Source organism: Aedes aegypti, chromosome 1 (genome assembly GCF_002204515.2).
Source record: "Aedes aegypti strain LVP_AGWG chromosome 1, AaegL5.0 Primary Assembly, whole genome shotgun sequence".
Taxonomy (NCBI): Eukaryota; Metazoa; Arthropoda; class Insecta; order Diptera; family Culicidae; genus Aedes; species Aedes aegypti.
Window position 1 is genome coordinate 140,516,410 of NC_035107.1, and position 13,476 is coordinate 140,529,885.

General features: G+C 41.3%; 1 protein-coding gene across 6 annotated transcripts in view; it reads left to right on the forward strand.

The window, feature by feature from the left end:
* Positions 1 to 13,177, forward strand: part of LOC5578659 (protein singed) — a 126,883-nt gene extending 113,706 nt beyond the window's left edge. For all 6 annotated transcript variants that reach the window (XM_021848835.1, XM_021848850.1, XM_001663950.2 and 3 more), the window contains 3 exons: positions 7,513 to 7,864; positions 7,931 to 8,285; positions 11,544 to 13,177. In XM_021848835.1, the coding sequence (XP_021704527.1) occupies positions 7,513 to 7,864; positions 7,931 to 8,285; positions 11,544 to 11,749 (913 nt within the window). In that variant the 3' untranslated portion in view covers positions 11,750 to 13,177. The remainder of the gene's footprint in view (positions 1 to 7,512; positions 7,865 to 7,930; positions 8,286 to 11,543) is intronic.
* The last annotated feature ends 299 nt before the right edge of the window (positions 13,178 to 13,476 follow it).

Below are 13,476 nucleotides of genomic sequence, written 5' to 3' on the forward strand. Positions count from 1 at the left end.
GATGACTACGAGGCAATACGATGGGAAATTGCGTATTCACACCGGCGAAATCAGACACATCAATCCGACTGTGTATACGCATTACCCCAACGGTGTCAAGAGATGGACTTAATTTATACAACGCGCTTGTTTTCGGCAAAGCTGGTTTCTTCTGATCTTCTGATAATACTGCTATTTCGTGGCCATAACATTCCTTTTGAGTGCGTTTGTAGAGGTATGTCTCAGCCGCTTGTAATTCTTCGGTGGTTAGTGGTCCTAGCAGAGCTGGTTCAGCGTTCCTTTTGTGCTTGATATTTGCAGAGAATCGTAGAACCAAAGCTGAGATTCTACGGAGATGGATCCAACTGGAATAGTCCTCGGCTCTCAGGATATCACCACCTTCTTGAATGCTATGATGCAATAAATGCGTTCTTATCTCTTCCACGGTTTCTTGACGTGATTGGCCAGTCTTCTTTTGGCTTCAAGAACGGAGGTCCGGAAAACCATCGTGAACTCGCATCGAATCTAATTTGATCGTTCCATTTTGTTGCTTCGTCAGCAACGTTGAATTTCCCAGACAACCACTGCCATTCAGACAGGTCTGTTTCATCCAATATTTCGCCAACTCGAAATGCGACGAACTGCGAATACTTTCGGTGGTCTGACTTTAGCCAGCACATAACGTCACGGGCATCAGTCCAAAAGTATCGCCGCGAGATCTTAATGGAGTGACCAAGTTCGATGCTTTTCGCTAGTCTTGAACCAATTACCGCTGCCTGGAGCTCAAGTCGGGGAATTGACACAAATTTGAGGGGTGCCACTCGACTTTTTGCACCTACTAGCGAGCAAGAGATTTGTTCACCTTCAGTGAATCGAAAATAGCAAACCGCGGCATATCCTAATTCGCTGGCATCTGCAAACGTATGTAGTTCCACAGTTCGTTGTGTCCCTTTCGAAGCCGACAAGTGATAACATCGAGGAATTTGAATAGACTCGGCCTCAGGAAGTAGCAGCAGCCAGTTGTTCCATTTTTCCACCTGTCTCTCGCCGATTTCATCGTCCCACGAAACGCCTTCCCGCCAGATTTCTTGAAAGAGTAGCTTCAACAGTACCATATAGTTCGATAACAGTCCAAGAGGGTCATACACTGACATCATCACACGCAAAATGTCACGTTTCGTAGGATGCTTCTGGCCAGTAAGCAGTTGCTGATTTCGCTCCGTCGATAGTTTGTAGCGAAACGTGTCCGTCTCGGTGTCCCACCACAAACCCAAAATCTTTTCTAATACAGTATCGTTGTTTCCATCAATGCTTTTCTCCGTCATTTCCGTACTGCCTAGTGCCTGAATGACGAGCCTTGAGTTTGAGATCCAATTTCTCATTGTAAATCCCCCTTGCTAGTGTACCGTTTTGACTCATATTCCGAACACTTAAGGCATCTGAGGGGCACAAATTAGTCGATATTTGTGAAAATTTTAATTTCTTCGCAAAGCCTAACTGTTAGCTGTTGAGTGTGCCGTTAATAATGTTTATTTTATCTTATTTAGTATTGTTTTAACGCAGAAGTATGGAACAACATTTTGATTCAAATGCCGAACACTGTGTGCATTCTGTCTCATATTCCGAACACCTTGATTCAAATTCCGAACAGCACGAATAAATTGTATTCAAATGAATAATTTCGCAAATAAATTTATCTGAGCTAGTTCTACTGACCTCGAACTAGAGAATCATCACTACTCCTGAGGTCTTAAATAGATTGGAATATGTTTAAATTGAATTGCAAATGACTGCCATTTCGTGGTAATTTGATGATATATTTCAGCGAAACATTTCAACCAAATCGCCATACAAAAACCAAGTGTTCGGAATATGAGTCTGTTCGGAATTTGAGACAAAACGGTATGTGGTGAACATTTTTGGCGAGTTGTATAGCCTCCTCTTCAGTGTCCACGCTCGCTAGCATGTCGTCAACATAATGGCCTTTCTCAATAACCTCTACTGCTTCTGGATATTCTGTTCTGAACCTTGCGGCGTTTTCTCTAACGATAAATTGAGCGCAGCTCGGTGAGCATTTGGCGCCAAAGGTCATGACCGTCACAACATACTCTCCGACCGTTCCATCTGCCTCACACCACAGAATTCGCTGGCACTGTTGATCATCTTCATTCATTTGAACGCGAAGAAACATCTCCGCGATATCCCCTGATATAGCTATTCGTTTTTCACGAAATCTGTATAACACGAAGGGCAACGGTGTTAACTGATCTGGGCCCTTCATTAAAACAGAGTTAAGAGAGGTTTCCCTTATGGTCGCAGCCGCATCCCAAACAATTCTGATTTTGTTCGGTTTATTGGGATTATACACGGGAAACATTGGTAAATACCAAATGCGGTCCATAGGTTTCCTTAATTCTTCCGGGGAAAGTTTTCGAACGTAGCCTTTCAACACGTATTCCTCCATCTTTGCTTTCAACGTTTCACTCAGTTTAGGGTCCCGTTGCATTCTTTTCATCAAGTAGTTGTGGCGTCGTAGTGCCATAGACTTGTTGTCGGGAAGTCTGATGTTGTCATACTTCCATAGCAATCCGGCACAGTATCTACCATTTTCGAATTTTGTCACTGAACGCATTTTCTCAGCAGCATATTCGTCTTCTTTTGATAGTAGCAGCCTTTCAGGCTTAGATACGCCAAGGCCTTCTAGCGCGAAATAATCTTTAACTACGGAATTGAGTTCCACATCCGCTTCTGTGATGTGATGACACACGTGAAAGCTATGCGGAATAGTTGTGGATGTTGCTTGGCCACCTGCGGAACACGTTCCAAATACCATCCATCCTAATCTCGTCCTGGCTGCTATGGGATCGTGTTCCTCTCCTTCTCGACTTTCCATGGGGTTTACAATTCGAGCGTTGTACATACCAATCAAAATTCGTGGTTGAACGTTTGAGTACGAATCTATTGGCAATCCTCGTAGATGATCATGTTTCTTCGGCAGCTCTTCAAACGATAACGTCTGACTGGGTAGCTTCAGCTCTTTAACTGTATAAACTTCACTGAGCCGGTGTGTCCTTTCTTCGTCGAATGACCCGGAAATATCCAAAGCAACTATTGTTGCAGAATCTTCATAGCGACAAGCGTCGCCAGTTCAACGAAGGCATAATGGATGGCTTTGTCCTTTTAGTTGCAATTTCGAAGCAAGACTCTCTTCCAGCAGCGTTACCGATGATCCGAGATCTAAGAAAGCGTAAGTTCGAATCTTTACATCTTGATTACGGAGTGTGACTGGGATGTACTGAAACAGTACGGTTTTGTTGTCACCGCGATGTGTATTGCAAGTATGTCTAGCATCATTCTGGTTGCCTATAGTGTTGCTAGCTTCAGGACTACTCACGGCCGAGATTGCACTAGTCGTTGCTGGTCGTTTATCTTTAGAGTCATTATGCAGCAGTCTGTGATGCTTGAAAGTGCATCCATGTTTACCACACACCTTAGTAACTCTACATGGTCCCTGGTGTTTTGCGAGACAGCAACGACACAGTTTGTACTCTCTGAGTAAATTCCATCGGGAAGGATGATCCAGTATCAGGAAATGCTTACATTCTTCAACGTTTTCGCATGCTCCTCAGACAGATGATGCATTTACTCGAACTGGCGATCGTATTTGCTTCGTAGTTGCTTGGTTTTATTACGGTCTCACTATGCGCGTTTAAGAATGCGTCATCCTTCCGTACTCGTCGTGATTTCTCAGGTTCCACTTGAATTTGTGGTATGGTAACCGTGCTGGCTGCTTCAGCGAGCGTGTAAAGCCACGTGCTGAACTCCGTTAGAGTAACGCGGAACAATCCCTGACGATGAGTCGCCCAATTCAACCGGATCATAGGAGGAAGGCGATCTACAAGGCTTTGTAGAAGAGAGATATTGCACAAATGTTCATCCAGATTGCAGTTTTGAACAGTCGCTACCATATTCCTCACGGCTATAGCAAAATCAATCAATGTGCTCAATCTGTCGGATTTTGGTGCGGGTAGAGCATGAATTTTCTGAATGAGAGAATGAACAATGATTTCCGGTCGACCAAAGAGCATTTTGAGGGTGGCCATTACGCTTTCGAGGTTTGCTGGATGCAGGAGCTGACAACGTACTGCTTCGAGAGCCTTCCCTTTCAAGCATTTCTGCAACCGCATCATGTTTTCTTCCGGAGTGTACCCACATATACGAGTTGCACTCTCAAAGGTACCAAAAAATAGTGGCCATTGTTCCGGGTCGCCGTTATACTCTGGCAGGTCCTTAGACACGGCTTGACGAGCAGCGATTTGACTCCTGTTGAGCACCACAGACTCATTTCCGACTCCTGACGCTTGCAATGGAATAGCGTGTGGGAAATCTTGGTTCGGGCGGTTGTGTACCGGTGAAGGCTGGGTAGCGAAACAAATGTCGCCGCGCAATGGTCTATGCGAGCATCCAGGATTCTGCACCGGAGAAGAGTGGTACTGCGGGTTCGGAAGTATTGAAGTGGGTGGTACGCCTACAGTTGTCATCCGTGGTTGATGAGCCGAAAATAAATGACACTGCGCTGCCGAATTCGTCGTGTTCTCATGATAAGGAACTGACGAAATATTGTTTGTTGCCGAAACGGGATTACGATCCATTAGTAACTGATACCGCTCCACAAGATGCTTCATTTCGAGTGCTTGCTCTTCTTCTAGGAAGCGAAGGCGCAGTTCGGCGGGTAGCTGCGATACAAGACTCTGGCGAGCGGCTTCTGCTGATACCGAAGTAGAAGATGTAGGGTGTACTGGTTGGGCATAGGGAATTGATGTAGCATATGCAGGTATTGTCGACGGGGCAGTTGTGATTACCGGGTCCGTCAACGGTATCGATATATAGCTTGTATAAGTACGCGTTGAATCGTATACACTATTTGAAGACGACGGCTGCAAAAGAGGTTGATGCATTGTTAGAGCACTGATCTGTGCCGAGTAGTGTACACTTGATTCTCCTGATGTGTTTTGGGTCACTGACGTTACTGCTGGCAGCATTCCAGTGACGGTTGGTGGTGTAACATGGCTTGTTGGCGGGGCTAAGGGCGTGGTTCCGACTGGACGAGAGATTCTGGCGTCATGGCATCTTTGGCAGCTCCAGTCGTAATCCGCAATAGCTTCAGTAACGCCTACACAAGCAAAATGGTACCACCTATGGCACTCGTCACAGCTAACCATTTGGCTGGTGTCTGGTTGCCCACACATCAGGCAGCTCTGCTCCAAGCTGCTCTCATCGTGTCCTTGAGATGATCGCTGCATTGTGGATCCAGTTCACCCGCAAACGAGAATTTTAAAGTGTTGCTTGAGCTGTGTAAGGAAACTCGATTCTGTGATTTTAATCCCGTATTTATTCTTCGGAGATTAAAATTCTCCTGTAATTAATTCAATTATAAGCAAGGATGGAAATCTAGTAATCATGATAAAACAAATGATGCATCGTGGTTGTTCTTCATCATGCGATCATAGCAACAACGATAAACCCTTTGTCGTCAAGCCATCACAACAAACTTCGCTCCGCGAAAAATGAATCGCTTGGCATGTGTGCTAACGATCAATTGTTCGCAAACCGAATTCATAAATTTTGGAAGATTTTCACGCTTTCACTCTGCGATATGACTTCTAGCATACCATTATTGATCCTAAAGTCAATCGTGCATGGAATGTGAGAAAGTTTATCCGTGAATTTTGAATTGATTCGCATTAATCGCAACTTGTTACAATATCCGACAAACCCTTTGTCCTACGACAAACAATTTATCGGATACTCGATATATCTATGATTAGCGCGCGTGGTGAGGTGTTGAAATCATGTTGCTGCAAAAGCGATGGCCCTCTGGGACCGTTCAAATACCGTGTTGTTTGTCGTTAGAGCTGATTTTTTTTCCATCCTTGATTATAAGCATTGCTTAGTTGTACAAATTTTATGTTACTTACGTTTGTAAGATTCCTGTAGCTATCTACGGGTTTGGATCTATTTCAATTTATGTGCTTCCAATTTCAATTCAATGGCTACAGCAAATAGTCGATATTAGGTTATAAGTATTCAAGTAATAGATTAATAAACTCAGTACCGTTTTAAGCGTTATCAGCACTATTAGATACACGTATTGGCCGTACAAATCTACGATCAAGGCTAACCTAAAATCAGACAATAGTGACTCGTGTTTAAGGTTTATACGAATTGGAATATCTCACCTATCCGTTATTCTAGTTTCTACAAATTTACTGGGATTAACTGATGGATAGCGAGTTCAAATTTACTATTAATTCACAATTATTAGCGATTTCAATAAATTCAATCCAGAGCACATCACGCATGCTATTGCTATGACATCTACACTCCTCTTGTCTCGTATCGATATGACAGGCTCCCACTCAGCTGTCAACGATCGCAGCAACCTTTACATCTTCGGGCAAAGTAATCGATTACGGGTCTGCGGTTAACGAGTTGTTGGACTGTGTGAGTTCTCGCGTAGGGTGTACGCAACAATTAGCTTCACAAGGTGCTGTTTTCCTCGTCAGAAATAGTTGAAGAGTGACATTTTTCTGAAGATTTGTTCTATGCTTATCATGATAAAAATTTAAAATTTTGCTGTTTCCAACGCCGTCCACATCGCAATCATTTTATTTCTTAACAACGCAAGCTATCCAAAAACCTTCGCTTTCAACGTGTTGTCTCTTCGACGTTTTGTCCCTTTCGACGTTTTGCCCCTTTCGACATTTTGCCCCTAAACCATAATTGGGCTGCTCTGCAGGCATCACTGGATATATGCACTATAACATAGTGCTAACTTTCACGCCAGATGTAGCAATGTTGCCTGTTCTGAAGATAACTGAGCTCTGTTGAAGAATATCCGATTGGTTACCATTCAATAACTAATTACTGAGACGTGCAATTTGAAAGCGGTCTTCGGCAAAGTTGTAGCTGACAAAAGTATCTAACAGTGTCAGCATAGTTCCAATCCTCAAGAGCACATGGGCAAACACTATCACCGATTGAATAAATTGCTTGCGTTTCCCAAAGGAATCCCTATACAAACTTTGAAGGGCTTGTGCAGTCTCAGTTTTCATCCAAATGTGCTCAAATTTTGGGAGGATACTCAGAATTTGATTTTGTGAATGCAATGTCTAGGCGAGAGCGCATTATTTATTAGGTATTGTAAGACAAAACACTACTCGCCAAAGACGTATTGGACGAGATATACATAATGCGTTACTCCCATTGGGTCTTAAACGACCGGTTACGGAACATGAGCTCGTAATTCGATATATACTTTTTCATTATGATTTATTGTTTGCGGCTAACCAGCCGAGTGAAAGTTTCAACAACTACCGAAAAACTAAACATTACATATACTGTGCAATTTGATAAAATGAACAAGTCTCGAGGCACCCACTTCGGGAATCACTGCTCTAAATCATGATCTTCTCGATAAATTTCGTTTTCTGAATTTGATTAAGAAAAAATCTTGTGTTATTTTCTTCTAAGGTACCTCAACTCCAACGGAAAGCTTGAAACCAAATGCACGGACGATTGCTTGTTCAGCGCTGAGTACCACAGTGGCCATTTGGCTCTGCGTGACCGCCATGGGCTGTATTTGTCCCCGATCGGGTCGAAGGCCGTCCTCAAGTCACGCTCGCAGACCGTCACTCGTGATGAGCTGTTCTCGTTGGAAGATTCACTTCCACAAGCTTCCTTTGTCGCTGCGTTGAACAACAAGTACGTTTCGGTCAAGCAAGGCGTGGATGTCACTGCCAACCAGGACGAGATAGGCGATAACGAAACTTTCCAGCTGGAGTACGATTGGTCTGCTCACCGTTGGGCTCTGAGAACCACTCAGGTAAGCTCGGTATGATCACTTGGGTATGGTTCAAATTTAACATGGTTTACATTTCGATATTTTCAGGATCGTTACTGGTGTCTCTCTACTGGCGGAGGTATTCAGGCCACTGGAAACCGCCGTTCAGCCGATGCCCTGTTCGAGTTGGTTTGGCATGGAGAGGGTTCTGTATCGTTCCGTGCCAACAACGGTAAACTGCTGGCTACGAAACGATCCGGTCATTTGTTTGCAACCGCTGAAGCGGTCGAGGACACAACCAAATTCTACTTTTATCTCATTAACCGCCCCATCCTGGTGTTGAAGTGCGAGCAAGGCTTTGTCGGTTATCGTGCCCCGGGAAGCAATAAGCTAGAGTGCAATAAAGCTATTTACGAAACTATTCTGGTCGAACGTGCGCCTAAGGGAGTGGTCTACTTCAAAGGTAAGAACAAAGCTCTATTGAATGCGCAGATTGGACAAAACGTCACGTGCATCAATTTTTTTTTATTATTCGTTCATTCATATCGTTTTAAACATCTCATTCATTCATTATATATGGTAGATGTACCAATAAAGCACGATTGTACTTCATATAACCGTTTAAATTGAAGAACCGCAAGTAATGTACATATTAATATTGTAACGGGAGATAACGACCATTGACCTAATGAGAAAAATTATTTCATCGCATTAATCATGCCGATCAGTGAAAAATAATACCTCCACTACTGGTTCGTTGTTCCTTTAGTTGCGGTATATTGTTAATTTGTGTTCCTATTGTTGCGATATCCGTTGTTTTCTTATGGGATCCTACACTATAGGAACACTATTGGTAAAAGTAAGAAAAGTTTTAGCAATTTTAGTGATATTTTATCAGTTTCAAAGCAATTTGAATGCTGTTTACAACTATTTCGTGTATCAACAAGTCAATACATCGATTGGCAGTGTCAGTTCTGCGGTTAATGCAATAAAATCAGTGAAAATGACACTACCGCAACTATAGGCCGTCTTTAGTGTAGTGTACGAGTCTAGTATATGAGAAATCAGTGATGGAAAGTGGCGAACATTTCTGCTGAACTGGAACAAACCCAAAACCAAACGCTCCCGAGCGTCAGAGCGCTGCGCTGGTTTACTCGCATCCGTCGTGCTCCCAAGTAACCGAAGCTAGAAGTGATTCGCGAACGAGTTCGGAGCTGTTCAGAGTGAAATTGTGTTTTTGGGGAAAAAAAGCTACTTCCCCTCCAAGATTTATGGTTTCCAAGGGTTTTTGACTACAAACTAGTAGTTTAATTTGTCTGTCAGAACCATAATAAATCACAACTTGCTCGGTTACTCGCGAGTAAACGTTCCCGAGCTTGTAGCTACTTCTTTTCATGGTTGAGAAAAATCTTAAAATTCACTCTACAGTAGCCAAGCAAAGCAAATCACTGTCAGCGAAGCCAGTGAAATTCACGCCCATCGCTGCTGTAGGCAGAATGCATCGAAAATAGCACTAATACTCGTTGCTAAGGGCAACCCAAAATTACTGTAGCAAAATGTTCTATTTTACGCTGCATTTCCCGCAATTAGAGCCTTCAATGACACAACTGATTTAGAAAATTCATACACCCAACATATTCTACATGATGAGATTAACGCTTTTTAAACTACTGTATTGGGAAGAGCAACGTGAGTTTCTCGAAACTCAAACCTACTACTTTTACCATTCCCAGCACTGCTTCTTTTGACATGTTCTCCCGAGCAGGCGGGTGCGGACTTACTCACACCAAGCCAGCTCGCGAGTCTGTGATGTTTGTTATGCGTTGGTATTCACTCGTGAGCTGCTTCGTGATGCGATCTTTTTCAGCACTGGTTGCAACTCCGTGCAAGTTGAGTTTTAATGAATATGGTCAGGGATTAGCTTACCATTATCAATATGTACAAATCGAGAGAATAACGCTATTTATAAAACACTAGGTTGCGAGAGAAGCTATTTTATGCAAACTGGCTTTAATAAATGAGATATTAAAGCATAGGCGTTCAAAAACCCTTGAAATATAACTGTTCGTTTGAAGGAGTGTGGAGTAGACTGGCCCAGCTCAGTATGGGAGAAAAATAAAGTTGTATGATTCCACGGGGCACCCCCAGGATTATTTCTTGGGGTTGGAGGAAGCCTTTCTGAAAAATTCAGCTCATTTGGTTGTTCCATGAGCTGGCGCATTTGAATTGAAGTTAATATGGGATTTTCAGCTCAAACATATGAGCAACAGCACATCATCTGCTGTTTGGTTCAGGAAAATTGATGATCGCGTTCAATTGGACCCAGAATTTCAAAAACACTACTTGATATAATAGCGAAGAATATTGTAGAAGATTGTACCACGATCAAAATTAATAAAGTTGGTGTTTTAACCATCTGAAGTATATCATGCAATACTGCTTGCATTTTTTCGACATAGCTTGGAGGTAACCACTAAGCGCATCATAGCCACCTATGACGCTGGGCGAGCTGAGGCACATGTCGCATGCATATAAGTGACTGTACGGGAGTGCTGATCTAAGCCTAACTTTCAACAGCTGAAAAAGTAATGAAAATGAGATTAAATCCAGATACAACCTTCTGCAATTATGTTCATTAGGGTATCAACTAGTGAATTTGTCACTCTGAGCTTTTTTGAACGCGAACAATTAGTATACGGAACGAAACAGTGACATAGGGTCAATTTTCAATATATTAGAGACGAATATCCCATACAATCTTCATAACGATTGTGCCAGCTGGTGGAGCAACCAATTGAGTTGAAATTTTGAGAGAGCGTTTTTCTTACCCTAACACAGCTAAAAATATGTTGTAAATTTAAGTTTATTTTCATGCACATATCTGGAGCATCAAAATAAACCTAAATTTCAACGACCAATCCATTATTTTTCAATCTAATTCACTTTAAATTTACACGATCATGTAATATTCAACCATTTTTAGTTGAAAATTGAATGTATATTCATTTAAATTTACATGATGCTGTAACAACACACGAATTTGATTTATTTATACAGTAGACTTCAGTTTACATCACATTGAAAATTAAATATTTTTTTCTGTGTAAGGCTCATATCTAGGGGGTGCCCCATTAAGTTTTACAACTTTTTTGTTTAAGGGCCAGTCTAGTGTGGAGTGCCCTACATTTAAAGGGCTTTTTATAAGAGTTTTTGTTCGTTCATCATGTTTATAATATTGTTGACGTGAGTAATGACCGATCTATTGTGCAAAGATATAATATTTTCTTTTTTAAGAAATTTTTATAAATGTTCGTTAATACTTTCGTATACGACGTATAGAAAACATATTGGCAACTATGTTCGAATGCAATGAGAATATATACCAAGGTGTGGAAGAAGAAGCAATGGTTATGTATTAGTAAGGAGAAAAAAAGGTAAACAAAAATAACTACGTCACTAATTTACATGGATTCTTATGGAAGCTCATTGGCTTGTAGTTGTGAAACATTTTGCACCGCACACGGATGTCACGCACACTAAATGTCTTTTCCACACCTTGATATATATTCTCATTGATTCGAATGCTCTATACTACTACAAGTCCTGTATTATACTCGTATATATGTGTTGATACACTTTATCTGTATTGGAATTTGTGGACTTGAAGGAGTTTCACCTTAATTCATTATCACATTAATATCTCTTTTACTACAAATTGCAGGACAAAATGGCAAATACTGGAGAATCGATGGCGAAGGCATCGCAGCCGACTCAGATACTCCAGTAGATGGATTCTACATTGAGCTGCGAGAACCCACGCGCATTTGCTTGCGATCGAAGGACGGCCGGTACCTGGGAGCGACCAAGAACGGCACATTCAAGCTGGTCGACACTGGGTTCGATACGGCCACACAGTGGGAATACTAAAAAGGAAACAACATTCAGCGGTATCTCATCGGTTCGGGTTCACTCGCACTCGAAATTTTAGCATATTAGGTTACTCTTCGTATATATCTACTACTACTGCTACTATTAGTAATATTCCATCGAAAAGAAGCAAAATTCATTGGAAGGAAAATCATGGAACGATACACGACGCAATCAATCTCTCTCACTCTTTTATACCCTTCTCTTCAAATTTTATTTGTAAATTTATTTTACTGTCTTTCGTATTATAAAATGTAGAATATTTTAGAGCAGTCAATACAAAACGGAAAAGAAAAAAGGAAGCGTTAGCTAGTGTTGGAGCGTAAAAAATCTGATAAATCGCATTGTTATTTCAAACCAACCATCTTAGTTCGATGCATGCGAGCGTATATTTATTGCAATATTCATACATCAAAAAAGCTAAATTAGTTGTATTAACTAGTGATCACTAAAACTAAAAACTAAATATCATAAACATGAGAAGAATAAAATAAGTGTAAAACATAACGACATCATGCTTTTTCTTAAATGAAAAAAAAAAACACATTATCGTCCCAATTCAAAAGCTACGCAATCAATGATTTAATAACGAATAATAAGAAGCAAAAAATGCTTAATATTTTGATCAAAAGGCGCAAAAGTGATACACTGCAAGACATAGTTCTCTTTGTCAAACGCTTTAAAGTAAACGTCCATCATCAAATTCGAACGATTTCTCCACCCGACAAACACAAAAAAAATACCGCGTGGCAAATATGTGATTAATGAATCCATCTTTATTGCAATGACTACAGATATTTAAACATATTAATACTTCACCGTGGGTGCTATCTCTCCCGCAAAGTAAATTGATACTTAAAACCAATCCAACAACTGCCAAACAGTCTGAAACGTACATTTGTATGCAAAAAAACGATAAAATGCAATCAACAGAATCAACCGCTTACTTTTACATGCATGGGTCCTTGAGACTTATTTGATTTTGTCCATTGAACCAAAATTATAACTGGGATGCAAACCCCACAATCAATAAAGCGAAATTATTGCACCAACTTTGTAAAGTATTTATCATTAGATATGAGTTCTCAACTGTGGAGCAACTCCGTTAGCAGTTCATGTAAAAAAAATACTAATTTATTATGTTTAGGTTCGTCGAAAAGTGTTCTCGTGTTGTAACAGACCGTACTTCGATGAACAACACCATTGAGCAGAAAGACGCGATGAAGAGAAAAGGAGCCTCTCGATTTGGCAGACAGACAGACGGCGGATGACGCGCAGGAAATGATTTTTTATGGACCGTGCGGACACGCTATTTTGAGTATTTTACGAATTTAGAGAAGAAAAAATGATACAATATACAGAAAAATAATGTAAACGTATGTGTGTAATCAAATCGAATTGAAGTAAAATATATCAATAAAAATATGATCGGCTTTTGAATGTTTTTTGTTCTTCGAAAACAAATCGTATCAGATATCAGAAGATATCTCATGCAGCGTTACAAATCGTATGGCTGACATCAAAGAGCAGTGTGACATGGACGTAGCCAGTAAGGCCATCCACCTTAGAAAGAGTCCGCAAGACACCCAGGTGGCGACGATAAGGCTGCAAGTTGCCAAGGCCAGCCAAGCGAAAAACTTGGGCATACTCAAGGTAGGCTGATTGGTTAGCCGGTTGAGCATACAACAGCCTCCTGAAGTTTGCTTCAAGGGCCATAAGTCGTGTAA